This window comes from Convolutriloba macropyga, chromosome 4, assembly GCF_964194025.1.
Source record: "Convolutriloba macropyga chromosome 4, txConMacr16.3, whole genome shotgun sequence".
Classification (NCBI taxonomy): Eukaryota; Metazoa; Xenacoelomorpha; order Acoela; family Convolutidae; genus Convolutriloba; species Convolutriloba macropyga.
The window spans coordinates 24,671,313-24,688,253 of record NC_134471.1 but is presented as its reverse complement, the minus strand read 5'-3'; the positions used below and the strand labels follow the sequence as shown (position 1 = coordinate 24,688,253).

The following is a 16,941-nucleotide window of genomic DNA, read 5'->3' as shown; positions in this document are numbered from 1 at the left end:
TCCTCATTCCCCCTGATACTCAGCCCTCAATAAAACTAAAGCTAGCCTCCCCAAACCGTTCACCTAGCTAACCAAATGCTCGCCAGTAGTTTCAGAGCAATTCCTCCGACGTTAGTCGGTTATGTTTAATATTTTGATGAATCAATAGAACAACCCCCGCACCCCAATACCAACTAACTGGCTCCGTCTAAAAAATCAGTCGCTTTTCATATAAGTCAACTTGTTTAGGCGCAATCAATTTTCGCAGGTTAAAGACAAATAAAAAATATACATTGAAATTAAAAATGCCCTTTTTTAGTCTATTGAAAGACATTAACATGAGCAAGTTTCTGAGCAGTGTCCTCAGCAATGTTTATGTTAACCAGGGACTTTGTAGCCATTTGAGTAACTATTTGTGACGATTCAACAAAATTTGAAAGCGAAATTAATCAATTTGCAATAACTTAAAAAGCGAAATGCGGTGCATACTATCGAACATGATACTAAGTTTTATAAGAGAAAATGGAGAAAAATTTCGGCGATTTTGTTTTGCAGTATTGTATTTCAAGGTAAGTTACATTTGTTGGCAAAAATAAACGTCCAAAGTGTCATTTGAGCTTTAAACTTTAAATTTTTAATGTTGAATTTTTGCAGGATATTTTAGGTCTGATAGTTTGATCCATCTATCTAATCGATACCTTATCATATCGATACGCTATCACGCAGAAAATCTAGATAATGGTTTGCTAGTTTTAGCTAAACTGCTGTACGTTGAATCTGATTTAAAGTTTCTTCAACTTTCTCTTGCTTTCATTCTTTCAAGAAAAATTTTCATTGCAATTTTAGAAATTTTTATATCGAATTGAACAAATTCCACGAGAAAATCACATTACAGCAGCTTAATAACACTGAAATATTTCTATTTTCTCTGTATTTAGGTTGGTCAATTTTGCCCAATTTAGACCTAATATACCCTGGATGATTACGGATCGATTGATTGAAATATCTGCTCCGTCAGAAATTAACTGCTATCGAAAAAAACTTTAGAGTTTTTGGTTATAAAAATGAAAGAGACAGCTAGCTCTTGCTATTGTCTATCTTTCGCGCGACAGTTAACGTAACAACCCCAACCAAACTTAAACACCTGAGGATTTTTTCTAGAGATTGAACAAAACGTGGGCGGTTGCTCTAGTATACCTTCTACAGCCTATTCCATCATTTTATTGGTCAAAGCAATAATCAATAGATTTTTGTTTGCGGAACAGATTTTAGGAAAGCTTCTATAAGCAAATTTTCATAGATTTTAGAAATGTGAATTTACATCTAGAACAATTAATTCGAGCGTAAAAAATAGCTCAGCGCAGAGTATTTAGATCATATTCTGATCCTCATTATTTGTATCGTCTGTTCCCGTGGGCAGAATATTATCGTAATCCATAATGATGATTAAATTCAAGAGGACTGGTAGATTCTCAGACAGAATTGTTTTCACATTTTAGGTCTCCTATTCAATTCCAGACAGTGCGACATCCTTCTTCTCAATTGACGAGACATCTGGCATTGTGAGTCTGGCCAAATCTCTTCGCAATCTGGACCCTCCCAGGAGCTCAATTCATTTGAACGTGCAGGTAATTTTGATAAGTTTGCGACTATGACTTGTTTTGATTTTAACTCCAAAACATTCTAGTGATCTATAAAATATCGCAAAATAGAACGAACTGGAGACTTTAAATCTGACAACTGTTGATTTAAAGCAACAGGCTGGGTATTTTTCTAAATAGTATTTGATACTCATAACGATACTATCCATGCAATTGTCTATTATATTTTGCATTAATCATATTGGCTACGATAATATACAAATTAATTGCAGTTGCTTTTCAGAAATTTTTGAAGAAAAGATTCAAAGACTGTTTTTTTTTCGGGATCGTGGGAACCGGAAAAGTATTCTTTGCAAATTCAGAGAAAATCTTCATAATACTAAATAACCGATACTTTTACCTTTTTCAGGCACGTGATAAAGCCCCGAGCTCCAATCCGGGTACAGACGGGTCAAACGTGAACAGTGTCTATGTGGCCATAACAGTGATTGACGTGAACGACCATCCTCCCAAGTTTGAACAAGAAGTGTACTATGTCAATGTAAAAGAGACCAAACCCATAGGGGAGGTCATCATTGACGTCACAGCTACGGACGAAGACAAAGGTTTGCGTTTATTTTCACGATTCTCATACGTTGCTCGTCCGTTTTTCGCTGCTAATTTGAAACACATTTGCAAACGATTATTTAAGAGTGAGGCCCGAAAAATATGAAAACGTAATCTGTTACTGACTGTTATCTTGCGGGCTTCTTGCTAGAATCTTGCAAAACAATGTCTAAACTTGAGCTCTTGCAAGGCCTTGCAAGATGATGTCCCATTTTTCCAAGATCTTGCTTGATAACCGTATATCGCAAGATGTTGCAAAATAACTGTCTTTTGTCAGAATCTTGTCAGAAAACTGTCTTTTGCAAGATTTTTGCAAGATGTTACAAGATAACCTTCAGAGTTGGACTGGTAAATTTTCTTTTTGCTTTAGTTTTGGACCAAACCATTACGTACCGTATTGAGAGAGGTAACGTAGACGGTGCCTTTGAGATCAACCACGACACTGGATTGATAAAGCTGGCTAGGGGACTGGACTACGACTTTGGACAACAGTCTTACAACCTCACTGTTCTGGCGAGTGACGGAAAGCTGGCCGGTCGAGCTTATGTCCAGGTACTAATAAATTGTCATTGTGTTGAGCTAAAACGATGAACCGACTATGAACACAAAAGAGATACTAGCTGAAATCCTTTCCAAAATATAGCCTGGTACAATATATGTGGAAGAAAATGATAAGATGTGTAAAGACTTTGAAGTTCCTTGCGACTAGTAAAATATCTCTTGTTGTTGTAATAAGAAGAGAAGTTATGACTCTTTTGCGGTCTTTTGGTAAAAGACAACATTTGAGATGTTTTCAAATCAATATCGTTTCACCATTTGTCCAGGTCAACGTTATTGACGAGAATGATGAGCCCCCTAAATTTGGCCTGGATCTGTACGAGACGGAGACAGCTGAGAATGACACTAGTCTACTCGGAAACACTATAATCAAAGTAAGTAATGTTAAAATGTTGAGCAACCGGATATAATATTAAATGGGATCGGGTAAACATATGTTGGTGGATATCCTTCTCTCAGCGTGCTCCTGCTTTATCAATACCCGAGTTGACTTCAAAATTGAAAAAGTTGTAAAATTACGACTTCCTATTATGTCGTCTACGAAAAGTTGTAATCCTAGAACTTTCATATAATGAAAGTTGTAAATTAACACATAGAACTTTCCTTTATGAGAAAGTTGTAGTCATAGAACTTTCCTTTATGATAAAGTTGTAATCATAGAACTTTCCTTTATGGGAAAGTTGTAACCCTACCAATTTCGTACAACATTTTTTGTCTATGACATTAAGGATCCAAAAGAGCAAAATTCTAGGATAACAACTTTTGGTTTACCTGGGTATGCTCTCATAGCAAACATGTGATTGACAAATGCTTATTGAAAAAATATATCTTGAAGGTCCTGCAGCTAACGAATGCAATGAAGTCTTCATTTTTTTCTAATTGAAACGAAATAACTTTGTCATTGTGAATTTTTTTGTTATAATATCACAAACAGTATTCGTGGCATTTCAAGCAATCTCTTTGAAAAAATATTCATCCAATCTTAGTCCTTCGATATCGCAAACTGAACTAGCGTCAGCAATTTAATGCTGAAAAAGAGCTTGTTCAAAAACTGAAACTAATTTTTTATTGTGTCTTCCTTGGAAAAACTTTTGAAAATGCAACCATTAATTTCAACACTAGCTAAAGAGTAGGAATTTAATTGAACATCTGATTGCTCAAACTTTTTGTATCTATCCGCTGCAGAACTGTATTTCAAATTAGAGGTTACAACAAGGAATCATGAAGGGGTCTTATTTTTTGAGAATTCCGTACAACTAAGTTTTTGCAAAATTTTTTAAAGTGGGTGCATACGCCATAATGTTAAAAGCGATGCTAATGTTTTCTCAAATAAGTTTATAGTAACCAGCGGGGTAGCATTAGGATTAAGATTTCTCAAAATCTCCAAACACAAGCGTAGATGAAAAAATGAACTGCACAATAGCTTCATGATCTCGAGCAAATTTTACGAGTAAATTATTATGAGCTTTCTAGGTTGATTCAACAGTATTGCAAGTATTTTTGGATTGTCTCACTGTGATGTCTACCAACATGTTTTTTAGTCTAATAACGCAATTTTTTAGTAAAAACCTCAAAGGAATAGCTGTGGCTTATATCGAACTTCTCTTGTTCTTTATTATAAATCAAAAAAATTGAATTGTATTTGGTCGCTGTCCTTTTTTAGGATCTGTTCACACATTTTCATGATGTTAACAGTCAAATCGAACTGATGATATTGGTCACGCCAAAACACGAAAAGGAACAAAAGAGCATGTGATTTACGGAGTGAAATTTTTTCGCTATAATTTCAAAGTAGAGTGAGAAAACAGCGTTTGAACAAAATTTCACTTTCTAGCTTGTTTTTGTGTTCGGTTGCGACATTTTAACATTGTTTTTTTTTACTGTTTCTTAGCTAGTTTCTTGGATCAAATGTTTTGTAATTGGTTGGTCTGACTCACTCATAGCCCATTGGAGGTCTAATTTTTTTGTTCCTTCAATCAATGTGTCAGGATTTGTCCTGCTATGTTTTTTTTTTCATTTTCGTCGTCAAGATGTTTTTACAACCACACGACGTCACAGTTTCTTCAAATCTTTTTTTATTCCTTCGTCCATCCAATTTCAACTGAAATGCGTGCTTGACGTCGTTTTTCCTTGTTAGCTGAGCGAGTTTTTTTTGTTGTTTGCTTGATTAAGTTTTTGATCACACGTGACTTACCGCACTCTCAAAACTTGCTTACTCTGAAATTGGCCTCTTTTTGCTTTAATTTAAAAAGATGGGGTCCTATGAGGTCAAGTGAGTGCGTGTCATTTAATTGAATGTTATTTGAGAGTAGCTATTGGAAGCAGCAATATGTTAAACAAATTCATAATAAAAATTTAACATTTCTGCAGTTAATAAAGAGAAATTTCTTTATTGTTCTTTTTCTTTTACAATCTCTTTGATACTTCAGATATTCTAAGCTATTGTGGATATTTTTTGCAATCTGCCTCCTATGTTTTTGTTTTCGTTTTTTGAATTTATTTTTGTCCGTTTGTCCATTTTTCTGATATTTTTGATTGTTTGTTTTTAGTAGTCAGTTGGCTTAAACAGGTAAAAAAAATCACCATAATATAGCTTGAGTTTAAAAAATTTTAGTGATATCTGGAAGTTATTCAATTTTAATTTAATACAATATTTATTCCTGCTCTTTGATTTTTGAGGGAGAAAAATGAAAGTTGCGGATAATCAAGGTATGGTAAGTATAAAAGTCAAAAGAAGTAGGTTCCATGCAGTTATAGTGAAATTCATTGGTCATAAGAATTTAGAAACTCTTTAAGAGTTTGTAAATTCATTTTTTTTCCAGTTTCTGACAAAATTTCAAACGTTTTTTTCTTAAAGCTAAAATGGTTTTTTTCCTGTAAAAACTTTTTGCACAGTGTAAATTTTTTTGAAGAATATCACGAACTGTACTCTATGCGCAAGTTGAGATAGAACAGATTGCTTTTTTAAAAAATTGTTTTGGGAATAGATGTCAATTTAATATTAAAAATATGCTTTGCGGGAGCAAATATTTTTCAAATTTGCCGGTATAGTTTAGTATAATATTCCGTTGGGATAGTTTTTTTCTCAAGTTGTTTGGGTGGCTCAGTCATAGCTGCATGCTTAAAAGTGTGCAGCAAGTGATCTCTCAAGTTTTTACACGGGCCTCAGATTGCCTGCACTTAACTTTACTTAAAATTAGGTGTAGAAATTCTGTTCAATCTTGCAGTCAGTCCAAGGAAGCTTTTCCTTGAGGTTTTTGCTGACGCTTTCAACTGCTTTGAATATATTAATTACGTCATTGGGTTTTTGGCATTTTGGGTATTTTGGCATAGGGTAAATTGTAATGTAACCTATTACAGACGCATTTTGTAAGTTTAAATCATTACCTCATATTGACCTCTTTGAGTTTTCAGATAGTCATTCCAAAATTACACTATAGAAGGTGAAAGCATGTGCATTCTTTGGCCTCAGTTTTGAGTCATTAATTCCAAAATAAATCCAACTGTAAGTTTACACATTTGTCCCCATTTAAGTTTAGATGAAGCTTTAAACAGTGAAAACTTTGTGAAAACAAAACGCTTTGATATGAACAAATTGAGTAGGTGAACTTTAAACTGAAGTTTTCACGTGTATAATAAATCTAAATCCAGCATTGCGTTTAAATTGATAATTTCCACGCGTACAAGGTTGCTTTGAGTTCATTTATCGATAAATTACGCTTATTAATTTTTTTCATTATTGTTTCTTATAAATGCAATTTAAAATGCTGTTTAAAATTTTCAATTGAACCAATTTATGTTTTTTTTACCCCAGTTCAGATTAATTCCATAATTTTTCAAAAAGGAAGATTTGGTTTGTAAAATATGGTATGTATATGATTTGTAAAATGTTGCTTTATTTTTTTGTCAGCAAAATTGACACAAAATATCAGAATAAGTTGTATTATTTGATAGTTTTTTATAAAATAAATGCAGTTTCAACCTGTTGCTTTAATTGACAAATATGGTGATGGTTTATGAATGATGAATATTACGTCCAATTTACAGTGACGTTAATTTATTTAATGAAAATAAGGCCTGGAGTTTAAATAACAAATTGGATTTTCACTTTCGGTTCACCTTTTCAATTTTTTCTTTCAAGTGCTTTACAAATACATTTTGTTTGAACTTTAACACGTGTTAACGCTCAATGAGACAATAATTTAATTAAATTATTTAACAAATCTTATGCGAAGTGAAAACATTCAATATATAAATTTCAAGTAAAATTAGTATTTTATTTTGAAAATTCGTGCATTAGATATCTTATTTTTTCCCTTGATTTTCAACTATTTTACAGCAGTTTTGGCATTTGTAAACCCAACGTAATTAAACTATGAGGTTCAAAAATTTGTAAGAAATTGTAAAAAATTGGACGCAAGCTCAAAACTTATAGCCATTTTTAAAAATAAATATTACGCACATTGACTGTTTCCAAAACTCAGACAATTGTTTATTTTTAAAATATTCGTTACCTTGGAATTTTATTGAAAATAAACGTTGGTCTTTTTTCATTTTATACCATTTTTCCATTTTATAACGAACGTCACTAATTTATTATGGAATTATTCAAACTATTTGTCATCTTGTAAACATTCGCTTAACAATGGTAACCTGCAGAGAAAGCTGAATACGCTTTAAGAGCAACAAACTAAACTTGAGCTATTATTTGACACTTTCTGTTTATTTACCACTCGAGTTATAAATTCCAGTTTATTAACTGGATATGACCGGATTACTCTACTCATTCCGACGAAAGAAAATGAATTCCAATTTATTGATGAATTCGATTTAAAGTTGTATTTGACGACACATTTGTAATCCGCAGCTTTTTTCTTTAATTTTTTTATTCAATCGTCAATTTGGAAAGTTTTTTAAGAGCATTTTAAACATGAGAATATTAAGACTTTTATTTCAAATTTTGTTCATTTTGAGTTTAAGCGAAATCAACTTCACGCTTTACCTGTTGCTTAATTTTAATTGGATTAAATACTGTAATTACTTTCCACTTATTACAATAGACTTATTTTATGTAACGGAAATCTTAAGTTTGATAGGCAAGCAAGGATCTCAATTATCAAACCCAGTAAGTACTTATAAAGCAAAGATCTATCTTGAAAATGATCAGATTTAAGAAAAAAGAAATTTATCCTGGAAGTCTTTAGAAAACTCTGTCAGAATCGTGCTGGACTATGTGAGGTCTCCAAAATTTTTGCTCTCACAAGCTCTAACAAGATGAGCTTCTTCCAACTATGTTTTTTATAGTACAAAATTGAACGCTTTTGCGCTTAATCAGTGTATGATATTCATAATAAATAGTTTCTAAAAAAATTGGATTTGCCTAGAAAACAAGATGTTTTGTAAAAAAAGAATACAATATGCTTAAAGTATATGAAAATCTAATTCAAAGTCCAATGTAAGCTCAAAGAAAACTAAATAAATTTATTTTTTTGGGCTACAATCTCATTTCAGGTTACAGTAGAAGGCGCGCTTCAAAAATTTTGCGACACTGAGTAGTATTCTATTACTTTTAATCGTAAATAATAGAACCTTCAACTGATTTCCAGTAGGGTGCTGCAGTAAAAAAAACTTTTTATTATTTCTTTATTCAGTATAAACCAAATAATTTTTTTTTCAAATTGAGCACCCCTCTCACGAATAATTGATTCAACAAAAGATAGAATGCACTTCAAAAATTGGCATATCAGAACATAGTTTGCCCTAAACGAAGTTGCCCAGAACTTGCAAAAAATCTCCCAAGACAATCTCCCAATAAAATTTTTTGCGCCTATTTTTCAATATTTTTTCTTCTAACAGACTTCAACTAAAAATTTTTTGAAGAGAAAATCGGTTTGAAAAAAAAGCTCCTCGAAAACACCCAATTCATTTTTTGATAGGAAATAAACCCCCATTGAATATTACAGAGTTCAGAGATGTGTTCTTAGCTCGTTTGGCCATATCTTGCGGCCATGGTCAGGCCTTAGGGACCTATGGGACGTGATAAAAAAACTATGACAACCGAAAAAATTACCACTGCAGCTTTGGCAATTCCGATCACTTAATTCAATTAGTCGAAAACATTAGCTAAGAAGGATTTCAAATCAATGCTTATTATTGAAACAATCCGGCATAAAAGAATCCTTGCAGTTGAAATTTTTATAAATGATAACTTCAAAAAACTGACATAACTTTGCTGAAAGCAGTATTTTTTTCGATTTTTTCTCAAGCACTTTTTTAATACCATTTGCATGCACCATAAACAGTTTTCAAACTTTTTATTTTGTTGAATTAGCAATCAATATCAAAAAAGCTGGCGAAGCAAATGTGTTAGTATCAAATATGTTTTACGCTAGTAAACGCTTCATAAAATGATTCAATATTATCAATTGATTTTCAAATCTTTTTCAATGGCTGACCATTGAATTTTGAAGCAATTAATGTACATGTGTTGGTGTTTTTTATGCAATTTTTCCCTAGCCCGTTTTGACTCTCCGAGTCAGTTTTAAGCCCTTGGCTTTTATATCCTATAAATAATAATCCTTAAAAAATGCGCTAAAATTGGTATAATTTTTTCACATTAAATTTGTTTAGTGATTATATAGTGGTATATAATAACCTCTATTGTCATTTGACCCCATTTTAGTGAATATAGATACAACAATAACTGAACTTAGTTGAGATTTTTAGTGAAATTTGTTTAGGCTGCAATAGATTTGGTTTCCAGTAGTCGTTCGAGAGCAATTCGTCCGATGCTCTTCTGATTGTCCTCTTCCAATTCTTCCGATAATAGCAAAATTACAAACTGAGGAAACAAAATTAGCAAATTTTAGAGTTTTCTTATAATCTTTTTGTAGAAATTAAGCATATGCCTAGCGGCAGTGACTTATTTGGTGCAGGAGACTGACTATACGCTGTTCAATTAACAATAATCATATTATTATAGCTTTGCTACTGTACCTCGGACCTATCTAGTTTCTCATTTGTCATAACAATATTGAGAACACGAATTCACTCTCCCTTTATTATCGCGCCATTCTTGGCCTTTCTAAGAATAACAATCATGGCACCACTCTTATGATGTTGTTCAACCTGTATTTTATAAAGAAATTAGCAACATAGTGTTCATTTTTTGTTTCGAAATACGTAAAGGCCTATTTTTATTGCGGACAAAAGTGTGTACAGTCAAAATGAAACAGAAGAAAAAGTAGAGTATCAGAGTTCTTTGGATCCAATTTCAGGTGCAAGCAGTAGACCAGGACCTTTATCTGAATCCCCCAGGTGAAGTGAGATACAGGCTGAGTGGAGATGGGGCCAATGACCACTTCTCAATCAATGAAGTCACAGGAGACATCAAAATGAGGAAACTACTGGACAGGGAGGAGAGGTAATATTCATTATCCATTCTACTCAGACACCTCAGCAGTTTTTAAATGGTAAAATTTAGCTTCGACCATTTCTATTTTTCTCAAACCCGAGGTCTGGTTAAATTCTGAACTGTTTCTCTGCCACGTGAACAAGATGTTTGTTTCCATAAGCCTGTGTTAACCAATTAAAGAGCATTTTTGTACTAATTATAGTGCGTATCGTCTAATAAGAGGTGGAATTTACCATTACAGTTGATATATTTTTTGGAGACTTTTCGAATTCATGATTCATTTCTTTAGACCTGTTTGGAACCTTCTCGTGTTCGCCGAAGACATTTCACCCAATGTCGTTCCTAATTCAGACCAACTAGCCTCGACTGAAATCTCAATCAAGGTTCGCGACGTCAACGACAACCCTCCATTCTTCATACTACCCAACAAACGGGGTACCATACCCGAGAACCGACCTGCGCCTTCACTCGTAATGACAATGCCCGCAAAGGATGCAGACGAAAACAGCGACATAACTTACGAGATAATCAGCGGACCGACAGACTTGTTTGAAATCGACCCCAAAACTGGTGAAATCCGGACGAAAGAAACCCTGGACCGTGAAGGAGATCGAGGATTCCAGTTCGAATTGAAAGTCCAGGCAAAAGATCAGGACGGCTTCTCGGCAACCGGAACCGCTTTTATAGAAGTTTTAGACGTTAATGATAACCCTCCATCGTGTGAGCGAGAATCGTATACAATCTCTGTTTCGGAGGGTGCAATTAGCGGCCAATCTGTGTTTATATTCAACGTTAAAGACGAAGATTCGAACGCTGTGAATGGTTTGAACAAAGTGACAATCGGCGAAGGGAATATCAACGCAGTGTTTGATGTCACAAACCCTTCAGATGGTGTTGTCAATCTTCTGATTTCAAGCTTAGATGTGAGTTATTCTTGAAAAACTTTGGTTTTTTCGACAATTCTTAACGCTTTTAAATCGGTTTCTTTACTCTTTGATTCCACGCTATAGCATGTCCCATGAAGTTGAAATAATTGAACGTTTCAAAAACACTGTCCACATTGCTCATTTGCATGCTCAATTGCATGTTTCTGGCCTTTTTCTTTTGTTTGACTATTTCAACTTTATGGGACAGACTATATTTTTGTTTAATGAGCATTGTTGAAGATCAGTGTGTTTAGTTGCATAGATTTTTCAGCCAGTTTTATAAAAAAACGCAAAAAAAACTTTTAAAATTATTAGAAATCTCAACTCTTTCAAACTAAGATCAAAATCAGTTAAGAGGAATTCACGACGAGTTAAAAGTTTAATGCTTTAACTTGAAACTTAATAAACTGCGTGCAATTTCGATCTTTTTCAGGACCGAGGAGTGATAGACTACGAGAGCAATAGAAAGACATACAACCTCACAATCAATGTGGCTGACGACACTTTCGGCCAATTGCCCGCTCAGTGTAGAATTGACGTCACTGTGCTTGACTACAACGACAACCCGCCCGTCTTTGACCCATCTACTGTTCCCGCAACTGAGGTATGTACTAAGTTTATTTACCTCCCGGAGTAATTTCCTTCTACTACAACATCTTGATATGTTGGTTCAAGATATCTATCATATATGATCTGCAATGCTGAATTTTAATATTCCGAATGACATGTAAAGAAACAAGGAGGCTCGGTAATGTGCGTACGCACATAAGGTTCCGACCCCGCTCATCCACATTCTTGACTTAATTGGCTACCAAATGATGAAGAGATAGAAAACTTTCAAAAACATACAAATCGTTCCATAAACAACCAATGGAATACAATAATGCCACCCTAGAGGGCCGATGAACGTTGTTGATCATAGGACTACTAGAAAGGACAGTAATACTTATTAAACAACAAACAATATTTACGACCAAAAGTCGATGTCTATAATAAATAATATCATAACAAAATCAAACTCGAATCAGGTAAAACCTAGACGAAACAATTTAACCTATACTTCAACAGAAAAAATATGGGACCTGTCTTCAATGCGACTGGTTAACATGGCGACAAAAAAGTAAAGAGGTGCGAAGTTCAAAAATACTTTTCTATTTTTGAAAACAAATAATTTCACTGAAATCCCCAAAAATGTTCTTTTATATCGGCATAGGGATCAATTGAGACATGTCGTTATTCAGTGCTCAAATGCGCAAAAATTTCAAAGCCATGGGGACCTACGATAATTGTTCTAAATTAAAAAGAAAAAAAAACTATAAAAAGTACAAATGCAAAAATATCATAAATATTTTATGAAATCTCGTAGTAACAGTGGTGAAAAAGCCAAGAAACAAAATTTTGAAGCTAAAACCGTTATAGAGTTTAAATTATAGTTCACTGTAAACGGGTTATGACCTTTGTTTACAGAGACTGGGCTACAAGTTGACCGAAAAACTATTTAAAAAAATGACGAAGCCCAAAAACCCAATTATGTTTTTAAAAACAAAAGATTTCAAATGTCAGAACAGATTTAAGATATCAACAAACAGCGATGAACTAAGTTGCAATACTTCCAAATGCCAATTGGGCCTGTTGGCCTGTTAAAAATGAGACTAAGTCACGACTCCACAAAATAACAACAAACATATAAAGAAGCCAAAACTTCGAACAACTTTAAGAGATCACAATGTTCAAGGCACTATAATTATAAGATGTTACCTGCAAGAACTGTAAATCGTCTTTTTCTCCTCATTTTAACATCAGAGAGTCTTCCTGATAAATGGATTACGTAGACATGACAACTAAAAAACTCAGAAATTGAACAGTATAGAACTCTCGAAAACATTTTATAAAATTAATGATCGAAACAATCAGTAAAAACGTATAATCGAGCTCAAAATCAACAAAAGTAATTGAGACTTCTATTTAATGAGAATGAGTTACATGGTTATGAAAAAGAAAGCAAAATGATATAGTTGAAATTTTGTTAACTTTAATTTTGAAGTCATTAAAACAAACAGCTATAAACTGAAATCTTTAACTAGGTTGAGTTATACGTCCTGGGGAAGAAATTGGGACCTATTGTTATTAGGTATATGGCAAGTAGAAACAAAAAGAATTTCAAACATAGGCAATAACAAATAACAGAAAAGATCAATAAAGGTTTGTAAGATAACTGTGTCTCAGCCCAAAAAGCAAAGCTATATAACAAAAACAATTAACATATTCAGATACGTCTTTTTCGAACGCTATTCCTTTTTCCTGCCATGCTTTCTTTCAATTGGAAGGGTCAATAATGTGATAATTTGACAAGGAAACAAAATTATCTCGTAAAAAATGTAATAATGCTAAAAAAATAGAAAAGGCGTTGTATCAAAAGAAAGAGACCATTAGTTGAACAAAAAACCGTTACGAACATTAATTTATAACCCACAGGAAAATGGTTTCTGTATTTTTTTTACTGCGATTGCGCCCGAAGTTGAGTGAAATAAGATAAAATAATGGCAAAGTTCAAAAATTAACCGATATCTTCTTAACACAAATCAAATATATTTATAGGTATATTTATAGGTAAACAAATATAGGTATTAAAAGTCATATCAGACATAAGACAACAACTGAAAAAAGTGTCTAGGTTCATTTATGCCTTCTATGAAGAAATGTCTGGATCTCTGACTGAGGACAATAAGTCATTGGACTGATAAAAAGACAACGAATGAAATAAAAATTCAAGAAATACATAAAATAATTTTACGAAAACAACTGGTAAAAGCCATAGAAACTGTAACTGAAACCGTAATAGAATCTCGATTGGCCTCGAGATATTTTTTTGTAAATTTTATTTTTTTTGTCATTTTAATTTTTTTTCTCTTCATTAATTGAGTCTTGATCTGAAATTCTTGTCAATAAAAAAAATTAGATAAACTATTACATAACGGAAGTATTTTGAAAAAAGTCGCTCCCCATTGAATTTAAAAAAAATTTTAATTGTAAGCATCGATCTCGAGATCAAAATTAGCCCAGTTGTTGCTGCGCGTCTAAAAAAGAACAGAATAGTTCAAATGGTTGCAAAATAGTTCATTTTCTTAGCAAAATTGTTCATCCTGTCAAAAGGAAAAATACATTTTGTATAGTTATCGAGTTTAAATTTGCCAAAAACTGGCAAATTTATAAGTCCAGAAAACTCTCCTAGCCTGTGGTTGTACAATTAGATCATTTGTCAGCTTGAAAAGAATATGACTGCTGTTTTAAGGTTTCTACATCTAGCAAATTTAAAGCAAGTCGGCTAAAAAAGCAAATTTGATCCCAAATTTGGTTCCAAAAAAGTCGACTTTTGAAGAAAATAGCATAAAATCTAGCTAAAAAACTCGGATTGAACAATTCAGCAGCCCTCCTCTATCTTTAGATTTTAGGTCAATAATACTGCAGTTATCAATTTGAAAAAAAATCGGCAAAATTGACAAAAATTAGGTTAAAAATACCGAAAATGTGAATAAAAACAGCTGAAATACGTCTAATATTCACAAAACTTGAAACCTCGATAACTACCTATAAAAAGCGAATATTAAAAAAATCTTTTTAATGGCAGATACTACGCTGAACGGGCTTTTTAATGTTACCAGTTACAACTGTCTACGGTGATTATATCTATCGGCCAAACTTGTCTGAACAAAAAAATCCATTTGAGTATATAGTTCTTCCCCCACTAAAGTGGGTCGGAACAAATAGTTCTCAATCGAATGGCATGGGAAAAAGATGCTGGTTAATGGCTATTGACGGGATTAAATCATTGCTAGTCGGATGAACTCATCCGGATATGGCTGCGATCAACTATATATGTAGTTACCGAACTGCAAGACAAGATTGGTACTGGCCCAGTCTAAATGCTGGTCTTCACGCACATCTCAGTACTGTGCAAGTCTCAATGAATATTACCACACGGTTGTTATCACCACCGAGAAGTTACCAAACTCCGAGGCGAAGCGGAGGTGTTACGATAACTTCGAGCGCGATAACAACCGTGTGGTAATTTTCATTGAGACGTGCACAGTACTGATACGTGCATGTAGTCCAACATTTAGATTGGGCCAGTACTGAATTCTTTTAAACTGAGCCTGTTGGGATCATTTCGAAATTGAACACAGCCGAAATGAGAGACTCTTTTTTGAGCAAAATTTCCCAGCGTAATTTTTCATGGGTGTGTAAACTCTGGAAGACATGGCTCGAAACTGCAACTGATGAAACACTTTTGAAAATATCTTTGAATAACATGTTTGATACTTTTCCAGGATCCACAAACAACTATTTGAAAATGTTCAATAGTGAAATCAAAACCAGCAATGAAGAAGAATGAAGAAGAGTTTTCACCACGAACTTTATACCACACTGTAACAACAAATTAAATATATTTGAAGGACCAATCCAAACGAAAAAAATTCAAATGTTTTCTAAAATTTGTTAAATTCTTGATAAACTCATGGTTGCAAGAGGGGGCGGGAGGGTGGGGAAAGAGGTTGGAGTAAAGGGGGGATAAAAAGATTGTGAAATCTCAAATTATAACTGATCCACTCACAATGAACTTCAGGGGTGCAATTCTTACTCTGGAAAACCTCAAAGAAATGGGAACTTTTTCCTAGAAGTTGATATTTTTCATGATGTTAATTACAGCAATTTTCAACTCGCACTTAACAAGCGGATGCAAAACTTCAATGCAAATCGATCAGGGGTTTTAATGGCCCCCACGACAAGCTGCTATTGAAATATAGTTTTTCTTGCAACATAAAACAATAAACTAGTTTTTTTGGTTCTGCAATTGAGCTCGGTAAAAAGGATGCATTTTCAGCAGCTGAAAGGAATTGGAAAAATTAAACACAAACAACTGTTTTTCTTCTTGATTTATTTGTCCAATTGTTTCCTATTTTTTTAACTGCTCTTTTTGCCAGTGTTATTTGGACGGATTATGTACTAACAACTTTTTTTGTGCGTAATTTGGCCAAAATGAAAAAATTTTTTGGTTCGGACTCCACTTTGGAGTATGTAATGACTAAGATCCCCGATATTTGCGCACCTTACCGTCAAAAGCTTCGAAACAAACCAATAACTTCAAGAACAGTACTGGTCATATAGTTAACCAATAACCAAAATCTTGATTGTACCCTTTTTTTTAAAAAAAATTACAATTTTGTCAAACTGTTTCCATCATTATATTACGAGTTTATCATCACTTTTTTATCGCCACAATTTACCTAGTAACAGAGGCGATTAAAGAGTGTGATAAACTCGTAGTCTAATGCTGAAGCGTCTTCCAGTGTCGATGGGGCATTAAAATTTATCACGCTGGCAGTTTATTTAACTGCTATTATCGCAGCAGGTGTTGATGAAAACGAGCCTGCAAGTTTGACAAGTTTATGTCAAGATTTGGATTACATTTACAAGTTGATTCCCAAGTCAAAACCAACTTTTCAAAAAAAACTCGAATGGAAATTTTGAATTCCAAATTTTGCAACGTGCCACCATTTCTGTGTTTATTTTTAGTAAATTTTCTTACTGTGAACCCCGGGGTGCTAGTTTTGAACTCCAGTACTAAATAATGTCTATTTTTCACGTTCTTTCGAGTTATTTATTTTTTTGGCTAATTTTAACCTTTTTTCGTTTTTTTGTGGCTGTTTTTAACGTTTTTGGACTTGACAAGTCTTGGCCAAGGCTTGCAAGTCTTCGCCAAAACTTGCATCTAGACTTGCTCCTCATGGCAAAACTTGCATTTTGACTGACAAGTGTAAAAAGTGACATGATTAAAGCTGTGATACAGTACTGATAT

General features: G+C 33.6%; 1 protein-coding gene across 1 annotated transcript in view; it reads left to right on the top strand.

Moving 5' to 3' along the window:
- Positions 1 to 16,941, top strand: part of LOC142338031 (neural-cadherin-like) — a gene marked incomplete at its 3' end in the record, with an annotated part of 261,027 nt that overhangs the window by 157,238 nt on the left and 86,848 nt on the right. The window contains 7 exon segments of the mRNA XM_075387664.1: positions 1,479 to 1,607; positions 1,990 to 2,185; positions 2,557 to 2,738; positions 3,011 to 3,118; positions 10,022 to 10,167; positions 10,448 to 11,081; positions 11,518 to 11,688. Coding sequence (XP_075243779.1) covers positions 1,479 to 1,607; positions 1,990 to 2,185; positions 2,557 to 2,738; positions 3,011 to 3,118; positions 10,022 to 10,167; positions 10,448 to 11,081; positions 11,518 to 11,688 — 1,566 coding nt within the window.